The following is a 24433-nucleotide window of genomic DNA, read 5'->3' on the forward strand; positions in this document are numbered from 1 at the left end:
TTCGGTATGTATTCACTATTTTTTTAGAGACCTTTTGATCTGTATTTATATTACAGATATTCTATGCAATTAGGGCAAAATAATAAGAAGAAGACTAAAACAGAGAGACACATGTCACAGTTTTATAGGTACATGATCTTCCACAAATAACAGCAATATAACAAATAGAGGAATCAAAATAATTTCTAGAGTTGTCATCTTGCCAAATTACTTTGTACACACTGCACTACTATCACTGCTAACTTGGCTGTCGTTTTCTTCCTTGACATCCCCGCAAATGAGAGGGGAGTGAAAGGACCCCGAGTTTGGTACGAAGATGATTAAACCGAGTATGCGACAGTGGTTTAGTCAAGCAGCCAACAATTTGGTCATTGGTGGGTACATACCTGATTTCAAGTTGACCACTGAGCACCTTATCCCGCACAAAAGTGTATATCTATTTCGATGTGTTTTATTCGGGCATGAAATACAGGATTTGATGTGAGGGCACTGGCACTAATATTGTCACACCATATGACGGGTGTACGGAGCCGAGAAACACCTAACTCATGAAGAAATTGTTGTACCCAAGTAATTTCAGCAGATGCATGTGCAAGTGCTCGATATTCAGATTCAGTGCTTGAGCGAGCAACTACTTGTTGTTTCTTGGATGACCACGATACAAGATTATCTCCAATGAAAACATAATAAGCAGCAATAGACCTTCGATCATCTATGTTGGAGGCCGAATCAGCATCAGATGTATGCCACAATATTAAAGTCGGTGCTTGGTTGGATATGAATACCATAATGTTTAGTGCCACTAAGATACCGTAAAACACACTTTACAGCTTGCCAGTGAGCATCAGTGGGGATCGTAAAAACTAACTTAGATGATTGACAATGTAGGCAATGTCGGAGCAGGTATATGTGAGATATTGGAGAGCTCCAACTGTGCTTCGATATAGAGAGGGATTTAGCGCCGGAGACCCATCAGATATCAGTGACTCAAATGAGGCTGTGGACATAAAAACACGTGTCTCTCTTTTACATCGATATAGAGAGGGATTTAGCATCGGAAACACGTGTCATCCAAATGGTATAGACCATCTTTTAGTGTTCCCTTCAAAATTGTTTGCCCCGTACCCTTGTCCTTTACAAGACAGTAGTCATCATGAAATTCAACAAAATTGTGATTATCTCTTGCAAGTTTAGATACACTGACTAAATTTTTGGCAAGGGACATATAGAACATTATCAAGAGATAACATGTAACATCCATTCATGAGAGTTGAGTTACCAATGGATGTAATTTTTAATTTATCACCATTACTTATTGTGACTTGATCCTTACCTCCATATTCCATTGGATTAGCAAGGTTGGTGTAATCAGCAGTCACATGATTCGTAGCTCCGTTGTCTGCATACTAATTGGTATCAACACTATTTTCTCTAGTCACATTGAATGGGTTACCAGAATGAGAAGTCACGAAGGCAGTGGGTGATTGACCATTGTTATTCCTAAAGTTGTTGGTTGTCCCTTTGTTTGAATTATTTCCAGTATTGGGAACAAATTCCTTGTTAAATCTATTGTAGCAAACATCTGCGGTGTGTCCTATTTTTCAACAAACTTGGCAAGTCAGGCGAAATCGTCATCTACCTCAACCTCGCCCTCCTGATCGTCCTCCATTGTTACCGCAATTTCCATAAGAAAAATTGTTTCCTCGACCTTGCGGTGTATGATTTGAAAACCCTCTATTACTTACCATATTAATAAAGGGGTTATTGTTCACAGCTACATTCTCCTTTGAGCATTTTGAGTTTGAGTTTCCAGTCTCATTTCATAAGACAACAAATTTGATTGCATTTGCAACCATGATAGTTCTGGTTTACCTTGAAGTGTTGCTACCACAGAATTATAGTCTTCATCTAGTCCAAGTAGGACTTGTGAGATCAATGCCCTTGTCGGAACAGGGCTGCTGGTCTAGCCTAAGTTGTCAGAGTGTATTTTCATTAGTCTTAAATATTCAGTCATAGAATTATTACCTTTTCGAGTTTGTTGAAAGGTTTGACGAAGATAATCTTCTTCAGCTCTGGACTTAATATCAAATAGTTCTTAGATTGCATCCCACATATCTTTGGAATACTCAAATCCCATCAGTTGAGTGGCTATTTCTGACGTCATAGAATTATACATCCACCCTAGAAGTAGTTGGTCAACAACTAACCAGGCTTCAAAGGCAGGATTAAAAATTTCTTCGGTTGGAGTACTCGTGGAGCTGCTTGCCACGATTTGGGAAGTTATCGTCTCCACAGTTGGTTGTGCGGTAAAGGTGACAGTAGGTTGACTTACATACATTGGAGGACACGATATGTGGCCCAGCATGTATCCTTCAATTTTGTATCCTCTCAAGATTGGAAGGGCAAGATGTTTCCAAAGTAAGAAGTTGCTTCGATTGAGCTTGGTGGTTGTGACTTGATTGAGTAATTGATTGAGAGGTGGCAAGATGTTTCCAAAGTAAGAAGTTGCTTCGATCTAGCTTGGTGGTTGTGACTTGATTGAGTAATTGATTGAGACTTGATTGAGTAATTGATTGAGAGGTGGGTTGGTGAAATTGAGGTTTATAGTATTTCCATTGGCGTTGGCCATTTTAGCTCTGATACCAAGTGAAGACTAAAGAATCTTGTGGAAATATTTTCTGTATGTATTCACTACTTTTTTAGAGACCTTTTGGTCTGTATTTATATTACACATACCCTATGCAATTAGGACAAAATAATGAGAAGAAGACGTAAAAGAGAGACACGTGTCACAGTTTTATAGGTACATAATCTGCCACAAATAACATAAATATAACAAATAGAGGAATCAAAATAATTTTTAGAGTGGTCATCTTGCCAGCTTACCAAATTACTTTGTACACACTGCACTACTATCACTGCTGACTTGGTTGTCGTTTTCTTCCTTGACAATTTCAACTATCTTTTAGTCTCCTCTTTTTTACTCACATTCTTAACCTCGTTTCACTCATTCATTCCATCATATTTAAAGTTTATAGAGTTCAGATGACCAATAGAAATTTTTTTATTGTTGACTCAAATGGAAGAAAAGAAAATTGAAAAGAGGAAGAGGAAAAAAATGAAAATTAAGAATAATTTTACAAGTTTCAATTGTGAGCAATAGATCAAAACTCTTGTTGAAGGGTGAAAATACCAGATTAAATCGAGCTACTATATAATTATCTCTAACTTTAATATCATTTTTACTTACCATTTTTTTGTTTTAAGTTTTGATTTGAAAATCTAAAAAAACTTACCATTTCTTTGTTTTAAGTTTTGATTTGAAAATCTAAATAAGTATCTTTACCATAATAATATTTAAAGAGGTTATTAAAGTATAAGGAATAATGTTGTAATTTTTATAGAGTAGGACAATGAAAAAATGATATTAATATTATTATTAGGATAAGATTAATAAATACCATATGAGTATAGTCAACAATTTAATACTGTAGTAAAGGAAATGGAAAGGCATTGACTAAATAAATTTATATTGATTAATTTATTTTTTTCAAAATCCTATATTAATTTTGATAGATAACAAATAAATTGAAACTATTTATAAAATATAACAAATATATATATATGTATATTGAGTGAGCCATAGAGAATTTGATAAATTTGGCTAAGTTTTGCAAATAGTGTTAATTTTTTTGATATATTTAAAAATGTTTCGTTAAAATATATTTTAAATTGTTATTTTTATTTTTTAAAATTTAACGTTATAGGTAGTGTTCACGTTAGATTTTGAAGAAATATAATTCGTGAATTTAAACTTTATATATTGATTTAAAACTTATAATTTCTTGATCTTCAGTCTTCATGAAATTTAAGAACTAAGACATCTTCAGAGTTTTAGATGGACTTGGGTTCTTCTGCATATTGGACTTGGGCTCATTTGACTGTTGGATTTGGGTTTGGACCCATTACCATTTTTTTATCCAATTTTAATATCTAGGGTCCAAATTGAGTAGGACAGGATAAAACTCAATTACCCAAACTCAATCAATTTATAATTATTACAATGTTACTATAATGACGTGGTAGAATTTAACTAGCTCAATTTTCTTGCTAAAAAATGGACAAGTACACTTTATTAAGATTGTTTAAATTTTTTAATTTGCTACATAAGAACATATATGAAAACATAAAAATGCGACTTTATTTTTTATATTTTTTATCAATTCGTTTGTTTTCAAATTTCTATTTTCAGATTCTCTTGGTGTGCAAACCCTTGTATTTCACCCCCAAACAATTTGTGTGCGATCACATTTCATATTCTATATAATTGAATAGATAAATAATTAAATATTATATATATATATATATATATATATATATATATATATATATATATATATATATATTTATTTATTTATTTATTGTTTTAGCTATTATATATTTTATTATTTTCTGTTAGACATGTACTACTTAAATTAAATTAAAACTATATTTACTTTATAATATATATGCTAAAATTTTGTAATCACCCACATTGCACGTGCCCTCATATTATTATAGTAAAATGATAGAACAAAAGGACATGATTGTAATTAGTGGATTTTTAAAATGGGTATTTTGGTTCAAAAATGTTTTCTTGGGGATCCTAGCTTTTTTAGCGTTAAATTAATATGCTACCGGAAGAGAATTGAACTAAAATCATTTAAATTTCATAAACTCCGAGGATTAAACATGTTAAGGAAATTGGAGAAAATTGAGTTTTATAACTTTCACATTTGAAGTTAAAAGATTATCGTTCTTTACTTGATGAATTTGAATGAAACCAAGTTGTAGACGATTACAAAGGTCTTCTCTACTATTCTCTAGGTCTAAAACTTGATTGTGGGATCCGAGAATCATGCATGAAGCTAAACAAAATATCAACAATCTTATTAATATTTGTATTTAAAGAAAAATATCATGCAAACACTTTGCACAATAAGTTGAAACTTAATTGATGATGATTAAGCTAAAGGATTTGGTGGCAAATTCTAGTATAAACAATACAATGGAAAATTCCCCTTTCATAAGTCAAACATTTTGACTTTCTATTTCAAAAATTCATTTCATTTTCTAATTAATTAATCATAGACTATTTTAATTAAATAATAATAATAATATTTAATCTTTTAAATTTTTTAATTAATTTTAATATTATTATTTCCATCAATCTAATTAACCTAATTTGAATCTCTATTTGAATTTTGAATATTTAAATCTGATTTAAATACCATTTTGATAACTTGTAGAAATATAAGCTATTATGGCCTTTTAGGTGGAATAATGAGCATTAACGCGAGATAAAGAACAAAATGCATAGCAAAAATAGACAAAAATAGGATAATTATGCATTACAAGTATCAAAACAGTAAAATGCATGTTTATCATGGTTTTTGTTACACCCTGCTCCCAGACACTATATTATGAAGTGGAGACGCAATCGCCTAGACATTCTACGTGAGTTCTGCATGAACAACGCATTGAACACCTAGTGAGCGGAATTAAAGGTAAGACAATAAAATTCAATACGAGAAGTGAACAAGTGTAAAATGAAAACTTCATTAATAATTCAATGTCAAGGTACATTCAGTACATTGTACAGTATTCATTGCAAATCATTAAACACAACTTAACACACGGCCACTTAAACTTTTCCTGTCTAGCTACTATATGTTATGCGAGTTAACAGTTACCACTACCAAATGATGCGTTCAAAAGGGACACAGTAGGCGATCAAGACTACAAGTTCAACGCTAGATGTCCTTCTCTACCTAAGGAGGGAAAAATAAAACATTTAAAAGGTTAGAAGAAAAAGTTTAGGGAGTGAGATCTTTTACCAACGACCTTTTGATAAATCAAATTTTCATTAACGCTATATACACAATTTGTCAAATCAAGTGATATAAATAATATGTCAATCAATCATCATATTTTGGAGATTAAGAATACTTCTTCAAGGTGTTAAGCATTTTTCATCATCTCGATTTTATCATCTCGATTTTATCATTCATAATATTTTTTTATAGAAATTGTTATTTTCGAGTTCTTCACTGTAGTTTGTCTCGCGTCGTATGCTTCTCGCCTGCTGCATAGTCATCTTACAGAATCATTATGCGTGTTCAATTAAGTATTTGTACCTCTTTCCTTGGCTCAAGCATTTAGCACCCTAAACTCAAAGTATTTAGCAAGTCCATCAATTTCACTATGCATAACACACCTTCCAATCTCATCACACAACAAGCAAAGGGCATTCCCTACCAGATCACACTGAAAGTGTGAGGTATCCTATTCAAGATCACACAACTTGAATAGAACGTCTTATTTCATATCACACAACAAGGATAAGACATTAATCGTATAGGGTGCAAGGATCATCTTATTTCAACCTTAGCAAATTTCACGAATTCTTCACAAATCATCATTTGAAACAATACTAACAGGGATATCCCCCAATGCTTTTGATCATACATGCAATGCAAGACTCAGAGAGTCCTTTCAAAACATTTATTCCACATAGAAAATCATTCTCAAATACTTCTTCTAAATTCACAATAAATCCAATTCATTTATAAGTTATATGCATTTTAAGAGTCGGAAGCCATAAGGGAAATCATATGATTCATGGCTTCAAAAGAATATAAATTAAGTATTTAAACACATTTTAGAAACTCTTTTGTATTCTAAAAATATTTGGAAAGAAGAACCACTCACAATCATAATTAATTAAGCTTCTCCGCCTAGCTCTTTACCCCAAAAGTTTTTTTGTATTTTCTTGCAATCTTTTTCGGATGCAATAAGATTCTGTGTTTTGGATCTTTGAAAACCTTGAAAATCTTCTAACTTTTCTTTTAAGAAAGCTCAAAGTGAAAGCAACTCCAAAATGACCGAAATTCCTTTATTATAGGCCTTTCTTGTGAAGTTTTCCACGATGGAATGATTACTATTGTCGGTGGTGAGGAGTGGTCCAATAATAAAATGTCAAGTGTCTCTGCCATATCCTTATCTTGAATTTGAATTGGATGACAATTTCAAATCAATCGCCAACTTTCTCACATGAGCAATGACGTCATTTCTTTATGGTGAAGTAAGCTAGTATTGCAACAAGGGTTTCTCGCATAGCCTCTTTTCTTATCACACAGTACTTCTTATTGCATAGGCCTTCACCACATAGAATCTCATCGCGTAAAGGAAGTTCGCGATCACGATCTCACAGCTTTCATGTCTTAATGTAGGATTTTAAGCAAAAGAAAGAGGAGTAGCGAAGAGACAAGCATTTGGTGAATAAGGTGCACGTCAATCAGACGACACGAGGAATGGTGTTAGGCGATCTATGTCATTAGAAGACAAGAATAGTTCGCGTGGATGTCAAAAAAAGACAAAAAGACGTCTGCGACGCGATGCAACATTGTTAGAGAATTAATGTTGCCCAAACTGTTAAGTTCCATTGGCCCTCGTCTGTAAATACAAGGCTATCTTCTTCCAATGATGTGTGAGAATTTTGTGGAGAACAAGCCCAACTTCATTCCTTACCTTTCTTCTCTACTTTAGGTGAGAGTTGAGAGGAGTCCAAATCTCATTCCCCCTCAGTTGTAATAAGCAAAAATGAAGCCAATAAGCATAATAAATTATGCTCAAAGGCTCAACTCATTTCTTGTATCTTTCATTGTAAATTTTACTTACTTTGTGTTTGTAATTTGAATCTCATGGCCCGAAGGCCTAAAGTTTCCTTTATGAATGCAAAATATTACTACTTTCACCTACCCATCTCTTTACTTTTCCAAAATATTTGTTTTTTGTAATCATGATCAAATGTACAATATAAATAGTTCATAGAGAATCTAGATGTTGGTATTATCTATATTGCTTAGTAGGTGTTGTGTTCAATCCATCATTCTATTTGAAAGAAAGAATGAAGTATTGGGCGTTGTCACTCGAAAAAGTAATAACCTGAACATCACTAAACTAGCGGTGAAGAGTGTGTACAGATACAATAATACAAATCAAGAAATCAAAATTGAATCAAATGAAGAAGTTGAAGAGATGCAATGGTTGGAAGTTGAAGAGTTATTTGAACAACCCAAAAGTCATAAATTTAAATGTTTAAGGAATAATGTATTTATGTGTTTTCATTTATTACGGTAGGTGAAAGAGCATAAAATTAATTGTTGCAACATTTCATTTCATATTTTAATTAGTATAAATAGGGTTGAAAAACAGAGAAACTCCTCTCGTTTATGGTCATGCCAATAAACAGAGAAACTCCTCTCGTGTCACAGAGAGGGTCGGATCTTTTGTTCAAATCCTAGAGAAATCATTTAAGAGCACTCACCTACTTACCTTAAAGTAGGGAAGAAGTGAATTTCATCTTGTGTGATTATGTTCTCATCTCCCCATTCGATCTTGTCCCCAAAATGATAAGCTTATTGGATCATTATGTTTGTATTAAATGCAAAGTGAGTCGTATCCATAGTTTTATCAGAATAAGGTATCCAGTCTTATCCCTATACTATAGACCCTTTAAGTTGATATCGAACATTGATCCCTATAGGTCTTTACATATTGTTCAAAATTCATCAAACAACTTAGGATGTTAGTTTATTGACTTTGGGTTATTAAGACAAAAATAATAATATAAACAATAACATTTATCAAAATTATAAAAATAACACTTTATTAATAACAGTCAATGTACTATATTTACAATCTATGAGTTTTATGGTATAAATCTCAACAGGAATGAGGTAATTAGATTTAGAAGGAAAGAAAAACTAAGTCCACAGTACATATGACTCTATGAGATTCTAGAACGTATAGAGCCTACGGTCTATAAGTTAAGGTTGCCTACAAAACTATCTAGTATCCACGATGTTTTCCATGTCTCCATGTTGAGGAAGTATGCACCAGAGTTCTCACATGTCCTTCAAGATCAACTCCTGGAGGTACAAGAGAACTTGACTTGTGAAGAGAAGCATCTACGTGTCTTAGATAAAAAAAAGCAAGTGTTGAGAATAAAGGTGATTCACATGGTTAAGGTTCGGTGGAACAATCATGGCATTGAGGAAGCTACTTAAGAGAATGAAGAACGGATGAAAGCCAAGTACCCTAAAATAGTTTATTGTAATGTTAATTAGTTCTTATTAACCATTAATAATGTGTTTCCTTTTAATTAAATTTAATCAAAGAAACTCACATATTTGTTTCCTATCAGTTTCAAGTCTGCTTTAGGATTAGGTAATTTTGTTGGTTTTACGTTTAAGGATATGAAATTGGAAAATTGCATTTTTTGAGAATATGATACACCAATTTAGCACATTATTTTAAAATTTTGCAAATATGACAAAACTTTCACTTCTCCATCTTAAATTTGATATTATTCCTAAACTACCCTTCAATAACTTATTTCTCTTTCTCTTTTTAATGTCTTACTCATTAATTATTTATGCTTCCACTTTTTAAAGCCCTAACTATTTGTTTATTCTTATACTAGAAAAATTATTTATTCTTTCCGTCTTAATCTTAATTTCAAAATATCAATAGTACAATAATCGTAATATAAATAACATAATATAATGGTTGTTGATTGAAGTAATTTAACTTTATTTGTGATTTTTTTTTACTTTCTTCAACGTGTATTTTGAGTTGAATTTGATTCCAAATGATTTTGTTTTACATTTTTATATTAATTTTTTTGTTTTACTTTGTCTCAGTTTCGTATGTCAGTGTTGTGATATACTTATATTATATGTATTAGTTGGTTAATATACTTACTACGTGATTTTCATTTTTTTCAAATTTTATGTAGTTCATTAGAGTATTGTTAAGTATATGAATGATGTAACTCAGTGTATCATTATCAAGTATATAAACAATATATTGTTAAAGCATATTAGTAAAGTGAATCATTATCAAGTATATGAATTGAGTTTACAAGTGTATATCAATAGTATATCAAGTGTATAAGTAGGACTTCAAGCATATCAAGTGCATTTAATCAATCAATTGTATAAGTGAAGAATACTAAATGTATATGTAGTGTATCAGGTGTATTAAACATATATTAGTATGTTTCAGTATCGAGTGTATCAAAGAGTATCAGGTGCATCAAATTTATCAATCAAAAGTACCGGATGTATCAAAAAGTATCGGGTGTATCAAGGGGTGTATTAGGTGTATCAGGCGTATATTAGGTATATCGGGCGTGTAAGGTGTATCAAACGTATCTTAGTAACAAGGGCATTTGTGACATTTTACCTCTTAAGGTGCGAGTTGACTTCGTTTTTGTCATTTTCGCAAATAATAAAATGTATATGCTATGGACTTAATTATTATAACTCATTTTGTTATTTTTGCAAGTGTTCCATAATGTATAACACTCTATAATAATTAAAATATTAAAAACAATACCCTCAGGCCTCATTCTTGCTCGGTTTTGACTGAATTTTTAAATAGAAAATTGATGTAAAAAACAATAAATTTTTTGTTTTCTCCAAATAGAAATTATACGTTCGACTTTCTACTAAAAACAAAAAACCAAACCAAATGAGTGCAAATTTGGTTGGGTTTCGTACACTTTCTACCTTTTATAGTCTTTTTTTGTTCCAACTTCCAACTTCCAACTTCTTCTATTTTCTCTCTTAAACCCCAAATAATTGCTTTCGTTTTAAAATACGACGAATCAAAAACAAAGCTTTGTTCCTTTCCCGGCTGATTCCAACACCCAGAAAAAATCACTATCTTCCGACACGGAAACTAAGAAGATGAATGTGTTCAGATTGGCTGGGGATATGACCCATTTGTCCAGTATTCTGGTTTTACTTCTCAAAATCCATACTATCAAGTCTTGTGCTGGTTCGTCCTTCTTTCTCTAATTAATCAAACCTTTTCCACTGTTTTATTGGTTGTGGACTTTCTCAACTCCCTCCTCAATTGTTCGTGTACTTGTATATGATCATCACTTATTGCTGCCTCATTGTTTTCAAACTTAATGAGGCTAGAATTTGGGCTAAGGGTTTGGTTAGTCCTTGATTTTCCTCAAATTTGATTGGAATTCGAGTTTGAGTCATGGATTCGACTTCTTGGGGGCGGGTTTGATAATCTCTTCATTGTGAAAACTTGAACTCGTGAACTCACATTTTAACTTTTATGAATCATAAACTTACAAATTCGAATATACATTGCAAAACTCCAAGCTTCCTACCTTCAAATTTAGATCATACAAGGTAAAGTATAGTATATGCAGCTATTCCTTTGGTTTATGAAATCTTACTGTCTTCAATCAATGGACCACCGCAGGTTGGAGCTAGTGAAAAAGTAAACTGGACTAGATTGGGTTCAAGTCCTTGGAAAATGTTTTGGAGCAACGAGTGGGGTTGTTTAGTCCATATTAGAATTTAAATATGAGGAGTTATAGTAATGAGATGAGACCTATAGCGTGCGTTAGAAGTAATGGAAGTTATGTTTTTTCAGTCATGGAGCCATGAACTCTGCGCCAATGAGGAGTGGAGATCTCTAAACTCCTACTCCGTTGGTCAAGTATCCCCTTTGGAGACTACCTTTGTAGAATATTAAAAATTTTGTGAGTTGTTGATAAGCAAATCTCGGAGGGTAAAATAATTTTCCATAAGCTCGTGATGGTTTATGGAAACTAGTCTAGACATTGGCTAATGTCTTTTATTAATGGAATATAAATTCTTTGGATGTGGATCAGGATATTTTCTTTACCTCACAAATTTCGTTTTCATCGTTATAATCTAGCCAGTCTGTGGTCTCTGGATTTTCTACACTGATTGTTTCGTCATAGAACTGTTCGGTTTGACAAGTCTCGTATGTTTTCTTTGCTGCAATATGAGCATAACTTGTTGGTTGTGAAAAGTTAGTCTAATTCTGATTAGAGGTGCCATGTCTACTAGTATTATTATCACGTCTGAATCTGATTATTGATTCTGCAGGCATTTCTTTGAAGACTCAAGAACTTTACGCCTTGGTGTTTATTACCCGTTATTTGGACATTTTTGACCGATTTACATCAATATATAATTTTCTAATGAAATTAATATTCCTGGGGAGCTCTCTCTCCATTGTTTGGTACATGCGACGTCACAAAGCCGTGCATAGATCATATGATAAGGACCAGGACACATTTCGCTATCAATTTATCGTGTTGCCTTGTCTGCTGTTGGCACTGGTTATTAATCATAAACTTACATTTAAAGAGGTACATACATTGTTTCTTTTTCTTCTCTTTCTTTTGAAGTGGTTCTTATCACAACTGAGTGTCGAGTCCATCATGAATCATTATAGATATAGCTTTGCACCATTTTTCGATCCCTGTTCTATGTTCTTAATGAATGAAAATGTTAGGTAATGTGGACGTTTTCCTTATATCTCGAAGCCGTTGCCATTCTTCCTCAATTGGTGTTGCTACAAAGGACAAGGAATATCGATAATTTAACAGGACAATACGTTTTCCTTCTTGGGTAACCCTCCATTTCCAAAATCTTTTCCAAGTATCTTGTCATGTACATTTTATTTTGATTTTAAACTGCATATGGGTATTGAAGGCTTCTAAAGGAATTTATGTTCCATCCGTGAAGGTGAAAACAACATCTTGTTTTCGTTTTTGTCTCTTATCATGCTGTTTCAAGACATGCTTAATTGTCTAATTTATCTGCAAATTGTGCTCGCAAGTTATGATGATGCCAAATGGGTTACTTAGTATTAAACAAACAGAATATTGTTTCTTTCTCCTTGATGCAAGATTTTGTGTTGGCTTGATCACCTTTTCAAGGTAATTCCTTCAGGTCTTTCACATCTCTTGTTGGGAAGCTATCCTGTGGAAAACTTTAATGATTTTGAGAATCATTCTGTCATTACCAAATAGAAAAAGAAAAGTTTAGGTTGGTTGAATTATACTTTGTAACTTCTTTTGATGAACTTTTGTGGATTTCTTTCACTGAAAAGAGTGTTGCATCCATTTATATCCCTGCAAGAGATACAGCTAGTTGAAAGCCAGGAATGCCTTTGTGCAAAAGCATGAATGCATACTTCTTTTCATCTAAACCTAACCCTTTGAGCATACATTTATCTCCTTGTTATCTTATCTTTTCAGTGCGTACCGTGCACTGTACTTGCTAAATTGGGTCTATCGCTACTTCACCGAACCTGGCTTTGTCCGCTGGATAAGTATGTCTCTCTCACCCTCACACTCACACTCACACAGGCAAAATTATTCCTTACTCATCGTCTAACAAATTTGATTTTGCAGCTTGGATAGCTGGTCTTGTGCAAACGTTGCTGTATGCCGATTTCTTTTACTATTACATCCTAAGGTAATTTCAACAACATAATGTCTGAAGCTTTGTATTATAATGCATACGTCTTCCATCCTCGGATGATTTTCTACCATTGACTCCATTTTAATTTACTTCTTTCAGCTGGAAGAACAACGTCAAACTTGAGTTACCAGCTTAACTTAAAAGGTTTAGCGTTAGAATCGTGTTAAGCTTTGGCAGAAGGCGAAGAACTTGAAAATCTCACTGCATTTTTTATTTTGTTTTTATTAATCTTTTCTGTTAGTTTTGAATTAGTTCTAGTCTGGGGCTTTATTTAAATTAGGAAGACTTGAATTGGAGAGAGCCTTAGAAATATAGTCTTTCATTTTCATCCTTTCGTAAGTTTACACTCTTCAAAAGAAAGTTCAATTCCAAAATTATCATACATGCAGCTTTCTTCTACAAAATGGGGGCTCTCGTAATTGAAGACTGCAGATGGATGTATTTTATGTCAAATTATAAAAACAATACTTCCGAAATTTGTCTTTTTTGAAAACCCACTTTTATTCTTCAAAACGTTGCTATACTCTTTGAGGTAGAAAAAAAAGTTGGAATGTTGGACAAAGGTCAGTCATTCTTTCAAACTTAATATACGCAAGCGTCATAGTTACTACCACAGTCTAGATCACTCGCTATATCTATTTTCCATCTTATTCCAAATGTAGTTTTGAAACATTAATGAAAGTTGCATCTTATTCCAAATGTAGTTTTGAAACATTAATGAAAGTTGCAACATTGTACACAAAACAACGAAAATCCAAGTAAACCTTTTATAATTTAGTCTTTACTAAATAAAGAAACTGCCCATCGCAAGAATTTCAGCATTTTTTAAATTTTAGGCTAAAAACATACTTGCTTCAAACAATTCTGGTCTCAAATTAGCATCTGAAGATCAAAATGGTATTCTGGCTCTCAATAACTCAAATTATTTTTCAACAAATCTAACCAAAGTATTAAGCACAAATCTAAAAGCACTAAAAGAAATGGAAACTAGTCAAATTTTTTCGCTAACTGATATAGACTCTATCATTTCAAGTGAGGAAAGATGGAAAAGATGAGAATATTGCAGGATGATCATCTTGAAATTTTCCTTTATGCATTTTGGTATCCTTTCTCTTTGGTCATCGGTGTATCGAGTACTTAAACGACAAACTAAACAATACACTTCAGCTTTGTATATCGGTATCAGCAACAACTAACAATGTTATATGATATGAAAAAGGTGCAGACCAAAAAAAGAAATTCGCACCTGTGTAAGAATATGCAACCGATCCATTTACAATGTTGTTCAACCTACAAGCCTAACTTCCTTTGAAAATTTGGATCATTTATCAATATAATCTGCAGATTGGATGACCCTGAAAATCTCCTTCAAGTTAGCCAATATATGACGTGGGCCCAAACTCTTCACACCAATAAAGTTCAGAAGTTGCTCCAAGTCCTGCAACAGATTGACAGAGAAGAACTATGACACAAGTAGAGCTTAAAAGATCAACACGATGTGGCTTGTTAAAAGCAATAATTCAAGTAAACGTAGAAGGTCAAAATTATAGTTCTTAAGCCAGGAGGACTATGGATGAAAAACCAAAACAGAAAAGAAAAAGGAATTGAAATGCGTGAGATGGAGACCATTCTGTAGAAAATTGAGAATGGTGAATTTGAATTATATGAGCTAACCATCTTGATACTTTGCACGAAAAACCTACTACTTATTTTGAAACTTGATGAATCACAAAATCCAGACAAAGAAGGAATGAAGGAAACACCTTGTTTAACAGAAATACAGCATAAGCAGCTCTCGTTGTATCTTGTCCATCTAAAAAGAGTGGGAACTCGACATGCTTCATATTTGTAGAAGGTTGAGTGGTGGATAAGGTAACAGATGACGTGGGTTCTATTGAAGGTGCGTAGTCACAAAGGTAGGAACGAGAACCACCCAAGCGTAAAGGGTAGCGTAAGGGAACTTTTAGATATGAAGATATAAGGGAGACAGCCTGCAGAAAAGTAGAATTTAGCGTGTACATTTAACATTATTGACTGTTAAAACAGCATCAAGTACAGGTTAACCAAAACTAAATCATAATATTTCACAACAATCCAGACTAAATACACCAAATAGGCAAATATTACTTGCAAAGTCTAACCAACATTAAGCATCTTGTAAATTAGTAGTAGTAGAAGTCAAAGAAGAAGAAAGTATAAGTTGACAGCACAATCATATCAAGATGAAAGAGAACATACATGAGCTACGTATCCCAAGGCAGATGCAGACCTCTGAGTCTCTTTCTTGTCACTGAAGAAGCTCATTTTTTTAAATGGAAGCACATTCAAACTTAGACCTAATATTGTCAAAGATCCATGATTGACAGGTTTAGATCCAGAAGAATTCCCTGGTGGAATGAAAAAAATGTACATGATCAAAAGGCATGATCAAATGACGTCTAAACATGGTACAGCATAAAAAATTCTGTAAAGACAAACAATAATATTAACAGGCTATGAAAGATAAGGTAGAATGGTCTAGCATATTATGCATTCTAACAGAAGGGCTTAACAGAACTAATATTTGCTAGGTTTTGCTTCATAAATAGTAGCATCAAAGTTTAAAACAGAGAATATTTTAATGAATTTTTATCAATTTGACCGCATTTCAAAAGAGAGAAATAGTGCAGATTTTTTAAAGAATTCCTCCACCTATCTTGCAATACCTGGATTAAACCAAGTCTCGTATGTGAAAAATTATTGACTGTCTCAGACTTACTAGCATATACCTAATCTACTAGTGCTGGGAAATGATTCGAGCTCCTGATCATTAGCAGGTCCAGTCAAGATTTTAACTGGATAGAGAAATGCAACTTGCGAAACCATAAATTGTTGTCTTCTTCTCAGCATCTTCTGTAAGCTTTTAAGACGATCATAGCCTTCCTCCCCAGAAAGTAATCTATTCGATTCCTGTCAAAGATAGGGAATCATAACAGCATGCCAGTTACCTAGTTAGTAGAATGCCTAGTAAAGATTTCTCTAACTTTATTTACTATTCTGGGTGGAGAGCCTGTGACTTGAATACCAACAGAAGAAATGAAGAACAAAAGAAAAATTGTAAATATTTTCAATCAGCAATGTTGCCTAGGACATGGAATTCACAAATTTACATTCATCAGGCAATTGTTGAGGCCTTGTTAGCAACCTGAGGCATCACATCCCATTTAGTATGAACCATCTTAAGGATTTTCAACAAACAATCAGTATGATAGCTTTGCAACCTAACTTACAGAACAACACTACAAAAATTGTGACAAATGTGGTGAAGGATAACATATGTTAAAATTGATCTGTTTGACTTTCAAAATACCAGAGACGTTAAGCCAGAGTCATTATCCATTTTTTATGCTAATAACAAGTTCTTTGAGTTTATTATCAATAAAGAAGCTTGTCTCCATTTAAAAAAAAACAAGTTGGGCATCTCTACAAAAGTATGGTTAATGAATGTATATGCGTGTGTGTCATGATTATTTCCATCTCTACTAATTCGTTGATACGATCACAAATCTGCTCAACATAGTTCTTGCTCATATTAACGAAATTTCTGATGTGACTTCTAATCATACTGCAGATAGTTACCTGCAATCGCTTCCTAGCTTTAGATAAAGCAGTCCCAGCAACCAAAAGTGATCTGACTTCAATGCTAAGACTCTCCTCTTGTTTCTTCACATCCTCTGATACAAGTTTAGAACGCATCCCCATATTCTCCACAATACATTTCCTCGCTTCAAGCTTCTCGCGCATCTCTGCAAGCTCATTTGACCGACTAACTGACTCGGAATCAACCTGTCCAACAAATAACAACCAAAAGTCCATAGACTTAATCCACATGGCTTGAAATCACTCACATAAAATCCCTAAAGAAAATCAATCAAAACCTTTCAATCCCCCAAAAGGGAAGGCACCAAACTAAATCAAGAAGTGCTCTCTTAATGAAATTTCAGTCATTAGCCTTCAAGTGCAACACGGAAATGCCCAATCGTCAAAATATATATCCTAAGATGTAAATGACGAGAAATTAGACCTACACTCAACTTGTAGTTTTAAAAACAAATGCCATGATCCGAAATCGAAATGAGAAAAAAAAGGGTCTAAAACCCTCAGCCTCGTTGAGTATAACATAAACTCCTCTGCCGCATAAACTAAACAATTCTCGCACTACACTTCTCCAACATCACTAAGAAACTAAATAGATCCCATTCCCAATAATCCCCAGACGTTCCAAGGAAAAAAAAAACCCAATTCACACAGTATATGAAAAATGCAGGCTGCCCAAAATCCCCAAGCAGAAGATAAAAAACCACAAAATTAAAATCAACGAAAAGGAACCTGAATTAAGGAGTCAAGCTTTTGTTTAAGAGATTCTTTGTGTTGCTTGGCTTCCTGGAGTGCCGAAGAGAGACTCCATAGCCTGGCAAGCTCTTGTTCGAAGTCCTCCCATTCAATAACCTTGGCATTTTCCGGATCCGATAATCTGGTGGAGTCTGAAGAAGAAGAAGAAGAAGAAAGGGGTTTGTCGTTTTCCATGAAGGAGTTGAAAAGAAAGGAGGTTGTTCGAGTTGAAGAAGTTACAACGGCTCGGCGTCATCGTCTTTCCAGTTCGGAACAACTGTAAAAAGCCTCAAGAAACCATTGGAATACCTTCCTCTCTTCGTCTTTCTTACAAAAAAGAAAGAAAAGGGTTCAGATTCTCAGAATTGAAGCGAGAAGAAGAAAAAAAGAAGGTGAGGCTTTGAGATCATGAGATGTAATGAAAATTGATAATTGGGGAAAATAATTGGTTTTATTAAAATTTACACTCTTTATGGAAAATATTAGAAATAATATCAGATCTCTTAAACTTTAAAATATCAAATAAGTTCTAAGCTTTTTATTTTTATTTCTTTTACATTTTTTTCATACTTGATGTCTGTGTATCATTAACAAATTTAGTACACATCTACCTTAATTTCAGCCATGTTCTTTCTATTTTAGAGGTGGATGTTCCATTTCCATCCCCGAAATTTGATCTACTCAGAAAAAATCCCATTAACTTTAGACATTCAATTATGTGTCTACTAAATTTGTGAATTTTAAAATGATTAAATATGTCATGAATTGTTAGGTATTAAAGAGAATGTTTTGGTGAAATATAGATATAAAATCGAAAATTTAGACATCTATTAACACTTTTATGAATAAAAAATTGGTAAAATTGAAATTTTCAACTACCCATATAATGTTTTTTTTTAAAAAAAAAAATCTAATTGAAATTCACGGTTTTATGAGGGGGGAAATTGAATTTTTTTTTAATTGATGATGCTTGTCAAAAAAAAATGCATAAATCAATTACAGGTTTTGAGTTTTAACGAAGTTTTGTTATAATGTTGGTATTAACCATGGCTGGTTTCTTTCTCTTCATAGCATAGTGACTCCCACTTCCTGTAGACAATTGGGTTAAGAAGCACTAATGTGCTCTGACCTTTGTGTGTTTTTTAGTTCCACGAATGTGAAGTGAAGATTGGAAAGTCTAACATCGTGTTGAACCAATTAGTTAGAGTACATAATAAAGTGTTAAAAAGGTGATTGATTAAGCCTATAATTAATTGGAGTATGTTTATGCTTTGCCATTGCCATACACCAAAGTGCGAGCTACCTAAGATGATAATCTCATTTTGGAGGGTGACTCATTTACCCATATTGTTATTGCCTTCTTTTAAAAGATAAGGTACATAAAAGTAGATTACAAACGGGCAAAGATGGAGTGAGTAGTAGTGGAGCTGTGCTCTAGGGTGGGGGTGGGGCGGGTTCACCTCACCTTTCGTTTTATAACTAACTACTTTGATTAAGATACTGAAAATTCGAGAAGAAAAACGCACTCAATTCTCTAGAGAAAGTAATATATTTTATAATAACTTTAGTCGTCTATTATTTTTCTTCCCCTTTGGTCTTCTTCATAATTGTTTAAGAAATTGCGCATTAACTATTAACTTAGCTGAATTCTAAAATTGACTAAAATGCAATGTCGAGTCAGACAAATTGCAGAAAAACTTTCCTAGAAGATTGTGGGGTAAAAACAATTTAAAAAATGGCAGAAGAGAAATTAAAACTTAGATTAAAAACATTTAACCCTCAGCAGTATCCAACAATTTAATGTCTCAAAATGACTCAAAACAGCATACCAAAATTAAAAAGAGAAAAAACACAAAACCAGACATGTAAACTAAATAAATAAGAACCACTAAGAGTACCAAAAACCAAAAGTCTCATATTTTGCATATTAAAACCATGTTTTCTCAATGACACAACGCAGGCTTGATTGATCACCTATTTCTTCTTCACAGCGGACTTGGTGACCTTGGCTCCTGTTGGGTCCTTCTTCTCCACACTCTTGATAACACCAACAGCAACGGTTTGACGCATATCACGGACAGCAAATCGACCCAATGGTGGGTATGTAGAGAAGGTCTCCACAACCATGGGTTTGGTTGGAATCATCTTAACCATACCGGCATCTCCATTCTTCAAGAACTTGGGCTCCTTCTCAAGCTCCTTAGCAGATCGACGATCGATTTTGGTGAGGATCTCAGCGAACTTAACAGCAATGTGGGAAGTGTGGCAATCAAGGACTGGAGCATAACCATTACCAATCTGACCAGGGTGGTTCATGATGATAACCTGAGATGTAAAGTTAGCAGCTTCCTTGGCAGGGTCATCCTTGGAGTTTGAGGCAACGAAACCACGCTTGAGATCCTTGACAGCAACGTTCTTGACGTTGAAGCCAACATTGTCACCTGGCAAAGCTTCTGGGAGAGACTCGTGGTGCATTTCAACAGACTTAACTTCAGTGGTCAGTCCAGTTGGTCCGAAGGTAACAACCATACCAGGCTTGAGGACACCAGTTTCAACACGTCCAACAGGGACAGTTCCAATACCACCAATCTTGTAAACGTCCTGAAGTGGGAGACGGAGGGGCTTGTCTGAGGGCCTCTTGGGCTCAGAGATCAAGTCAAGAGCCTCAAGAAGGGTTGGTCCCTTGTACCAATCAAGGTTGGTGGACCTCTCAATCATGTTGTCACCCTCGAAACCAGAGATGGGAACGAAGGGGATTTTGTCTGGGTTGTATCCGACCTTCTTGAGGTATGATGAGACTTCCTTCACAATTTCATCGTACCTTGCCTTGGAGTATTTGGGTGTGGTGGCATCCATCTACAGAAGACAACAATGAAAGGCAACACAAAGATACATTAGAAATTGGATTAACTCATGGCAAAATTTGAATGCTATATGAAAATTTTAATTAATAAACTAGAAAGTTAAAACAGTAAGAAATGGAATATCGAACACTCTATTAACAACTAAGAATATTAAATGTTGCATTATTAGCAAAGTATCAGTGTCTATTATATGGGGAGAGAGGGGGATTTGAACCCCCATTGATTCTTCGAAAAGAACCACACCAGTTTTAGGACCGGAGCCAACACCCAAATGGCCATTCTCTCCTCGTGAAAACAGAATTTAATGACTAATAAAGTGAACACAAATCATAGTCAGGACAATGATAAATAAGTCCATAGATGCCAACAAATAGCCACATTGCATCTTCACTATGAATGTGACCCTCTATCAGATTGATAACATGTATTATATTGTCGAATTTAACAACTATTAAATGCATAAAGAAACTCAAACATGCAAGAACGTAATATAAAAAATGAATGAATGTATAACAACCTTGTTGCAGCAGCAGATCATTTGCTTGACACCAAGGGTGAAAGCAAGAAGAGCGTGCTCACGGGTCTGACCATCCTTGGAAATACCAGCCTCAAAACCACCAGTGGTGGAGTCAATAATGAGGACAGCACAGTCAGCCTGTGAGGTTCCAGTAATCATGTTCTTGATAAAGTCACGATGTCCGGGAGCATCAATGACTGTGCAGTAGTACTTGGTGGTCTCAAACTTCCACAGGGCAATGTCAATGGTAATACCACGTTCACGCTCTGCCTTAAGTTTGTCGAGCACCCAAGCATACTTGAATGACCTCTTGTTCATCTCAGCGGCTTCCTTCTCGAATCTCTCAATCACACGCTTGTCAATCCCTCCAAGCTTGTAGATAAGATGACCAGTGGTGGTCGACTTTCCAGAGTCGACATGGCCAATAACCACGATGTTGATATGAGTCTTTTCTTTACCCATTTGGTATTAATCGAACTGCAAACAAAGAAACAAAGAAAGGATAAGAACTCCCTACGTACGAAATCGTTAACATAACAGCAAAGAATTAGACAGAAAACAAATCAACTGATATTTTACGCATAATCGATATAAACAACATCCTAAAAAGTAACATGACAATAGAAGATCTAATAACCCTAAAGTTACGCATAACAGTACATGTCGAAGGGTTTACAACAACATAAACACACCAGAAACAACCTAATCAACAAATCTAGAAAAACCAATTTCAAAAGAAAAAATAGAAGCTAAATCTCAGCTATGAAACAACATATACGTAACGTCAGATTTCACAATATTATTGAACATCCATAGAAAGATGTAAATCAGAAAAGAAAAAAAAAGACAAGGCATGCCATCTATTGCCGAACACCTAAGATGCTATAAGTTTATGAAAAAAAACCATACATTAACTCAAAGTTTAACCAAGATCCGTAAAGGGTCATCAATTTACAACGTAATAATTCTAGATCTGACTTAAAACATTAAAACAGGCATACAAAACAAATCAAGGAAGAAATATGACATGCTTATGCCTTATAATTGCATAAAAGTTGCAAAGAAATGAATCATCAAAAGAGAAACATGAAATAAAAAACAAAACAAGGAAGAGGATTAAGAATCGAAAGCTTACCCACAAGAATTTGCAGAGAAATCAAAAGAAAGAAGCAGCCTAAATTTCACGCAGGAGCAAGCAGCGAGGTATTTGCAATAAGGTTTATGGTATATTTATAGCCAAAGAGCGTCTAGGGTTTCTATGAGACCGTGGTATCGCTTTTATTTAATTTTACAATTATACCCCTCGATCTTGAAACATAATTACGATAATAACCCTTGATTTGTTGCCCTAATTCCTCTTCTTCGACGGATATACTTTTGAGGCGCAGTCGTACGGCAGACCACAAGATTGAGAAGCCGCGACCATCATTTTTCTTTTTCTTTTTTTTTTTGTTTTCCTTTTTTGAAAATTTACGAAATTGGTTGTTCGAAATTAAATTCTATTTAAAAAAGAACTTAAAAGTCTATGACTCTATTGTATATTTTTGGAATATTGCGTACTACTTAGGATATATGCGTTTTCAAATTATATTCTCTATAAATAACAATTTAGACATTCATTTTTTTTTGTTTAAAACCATTTCAATATATATAGTTCTTTATCTATACTCTTTATAAATCTAAAAACACAGTTATAGTTATTTTTCCTATTTTACCAAGTAGATTAGATTAGATAGTTTACAATTTATTAAGTTTTAAATAGTTTACAAATTATTAATTTTAAAATAGTATTTGGACTAGAATGAGTGGATTTGTTTTCATTTTTCTAACATTTGATTTAAGGTGTCATCAAATAAAATTTTAAATTTTAATTTTAGATAGTTATTGTGATGTTTTATAAAATAATTATTATTATTATTATTATTATTACATTTAAATAAGTAAGTAATGTCCAATTATGCAAATTACAATAAAGGTAACCTTATTAATTTACTAGTAAATCTCATATTTTTTTTAATTTAAAGTTTGATTTTGGATTTTTTTTTTTTAATACTTAGGGTGGACCTTCATTTTGAAACTGATATTATAAATACTATGTCTCTAAAAAAAATTTATTACTCTTTTGAATTTTGAGAAAAGATATATTCAATTGAATTAAAATAATCATTAACTTTAAGATGAAAAATGTGTTATATTCTAAATAAACAAATGGGGAACCATGGAAGTTTTTAGTCCGAGGTTAGAAAACTATTATTACAAATTGTGATTAAATTATAGAATTACAATTGTTGAGCTTTTAGTTCTTACTTTGTTTGTATTATTTTAATACATAATAGATAATTAATTAATTGTAAACTATGATTTACTCTACAATTATTCTCTCCCCATCAAAGGATAAATAGGTTGGGTGAGTTAAAAAGGAGACTTTTTGGACTTACCCAAACTTTTTTATTGGCAAATTGCAAGATCTTCCATCCAATTTTAAAATTGGGGTACTGTTATTTATTTATTTTTGTTTACTCTTTTTAAATATATTTTTTATTGACTTACTCAATATATATTAATAACTAAAATTTCATAAAACTCAAATATTATGAATTTTTAGAAAAATAGAAAAAAATGACGAACAAAACTACTCAGATAAATTTTATTATAATTGATTTTTGTCAAATGTTCTATTTTTTATAACTTTTCAATATTTAAATACCAAATTCCAACAAACTATGAATTTCATAATAATATATATGAATTATAGCATTTGTAAGTTATAATATATATTTTTAATAATATTAGAAATTCGGACTGGACTGAGTCAACTCAAATTTTAAAAAATGTAACTCGAATCCAACCCAACCCAAAAAACATAAAAAGAATTCAACACAACTAACCCTTACGATTTTGGTTGTGCAGTGTGAGTTGTTTGAATTGTCGATTATTTGAACACCCCTAATGTTAAGATAAAAATGTTGAAACCTTAGACATTAAAATTACAATATAAAATCATCTAATTCATATAGTTAGACATCCAATTATAAGAAACCCCTACAAAGCTTTGACGAGCAAGTTTATGATTCCTTCTATTGATCTCATGAGATAAATTGAAAGAAGACTAAGTGAAAAGACTTAATACACCTCTAAATGGATGAAGGAGACCACAAACTTTTAAAGAAGCCTCAGACACCTTATTTAGCATGTCAATTAGCATTGTGGAATTGAAAAAAACAAGGTGATCTAACACACTTACACCTTCTAACAAAATGTAAACTTTCAAAAACTATGCACATTTCTAAACAAATAGGAGATGCCAT

General features: G+C 33.3%; 3 protein-coding genes across 3 annotated transcripts; 1 reads left to right on the plus strand and 2 right to left on the minus strand.

Annotated features, from left to right (window-relative positions):
* Window positions 1-10578: 10578 nt before the first annotated feature.
* On the plus strand, window positions 10579-13866 carry LOC101214953 (ER lumen protein-retaining receptor). The gene is made up of 6 exons (XM_004138915.3): window positions 10579-10887; window positions 11988-12253; window positions 12400-12515; window positions 13148-13221; window positions 13304-13367; window positions 13473-13866. The coding sequence occupies exons 1-6, from the start codon at window positions 10797-10799 to the stop codon at window positions 13507-13509; spliced, it is 648 nt and encodes a 215-aa protein (XP_004138963.1). The 5' UTR covers window positions 10579-10796; the 3' UTR covers window positions 13510-13866.
* Window positions 13867-14433: 567 nt separating this feature from the next.
* Window positions 14434-18171, minus strand: LOC101206604 (UV radiation resistance-associated gene protein). The gene is made up of 6 exons (XM_004138961.3): window positions 17742-18171; window positions 16992-17198; window positions 16142-16322; window positions 15612-15760; window positions 15137-15364; window positions 14434-14811 (listed from the first exon to the last, which is right to left on the minus strand). The coding sequence occupies exons 1-6, from the start codon at window positions 17937-17939 to the stop codon at window positions 14695-14697; spliced, it is 1080 nt and encodes a 359-aa protein (XP_004139009.1). The 5' UTR covers window positions 17940-18171; the 3' UTR covers window positions 14434-14694.
* A 1309-nt stretch (window positions 18172-19480) lies between these two features.
* EF1 (elongation factor 1-alpha) lies at window positions 19481-22401 on the minus strand. The gene is made up of 3 exons (XM_004138916.3): window positions 22261-22401; window positions 21126-21602; window positions 19481-20600 (listed from the first exon to the last, which is right to left on the minus strand). Exons 2-3 carry the CDS (start codon window positions 21585-21587, stop codon window positions 19719-19721), a joined length of 1344 nt encoding a protein of 447 aa, XP_004138964.1. The 5' UTR covers window positions 21588-21602; window positions 22261-22401; the 3' UTR covers window positions 19481-19718.
* Between the last annotated feature and the right edge of the window lie 2032 nt (window positions 22402-24433).

This window comes from Cucumis sativus, chromosome 2, assembly GCF_000004075.3.
Source record: "Cucumis sativus cultivar 9930 chromosome 2, Cucumber_9930_V3, whole genome shotgun sequence".
Classification (NCBI taxonomy): Eukaryota; Viridiplantae; Streptophyta; class Magnoliopsida; order Cucurbitales; family Cucurbitaceae; genus Cucumis; species Cucumis sativus.

Coding starts and splice junctions, on each gene's coding strand:
- LOC101214953 (XM_004138915.3), top strand. CDS start 10,797: ATGAATGTGTTCAGATTGGCTGGGGATATGACCCATTTGTCCAGTATT. Junction 12,254..12,399: donor ATAAACTTACATTTAAAGAG/GTACATACATTG, acceptor TGAAAATGTTAG/GTAATGTGGACGTTTTCCTT. Junction 13,222..13,303: donor TGGCTTTGTCCGCTGGATAA/GTATGTCTCTCT, acceptor TTGATTTTGCAG/CTTGGATAGCTGGTCTTGTG.
- LOC101206604 (XM_004138961.3), bottom strand. CDS start 17,939: ATGGAAAACGACAAACCCCTTTCTTCTTCTTCTTCTTCTTCAGACTCC. Junction 17,199..17,741: donor AGCTTGACTCCTTAATTCAG/GTTCCTTTTCGT, acceptor TTTGTTGGACAG/GTTGATTCCGAGTCAGTTAG. Junction 14,812..15,136: donor CTGTATTTCTGTTAAACAAG/GTGTTTCCTTCA, acceptor AATCTGTTGCAG/GACTTGGAGCAACTTCTGAA.
- EF1 (XM_004138916.3), bottom strand. CDS start 21,587: ATGGGTAAAGAAAAGACTCATATCAACATCGTGGTTATTGGCCATGTC. Junction 20,601..21,125: donor TGATCTGCTGCTGCAACAAG/GTTGTTATACAT, acceptor TGTCTTCTGTAG/ATGGATGCCACCACACCCAA.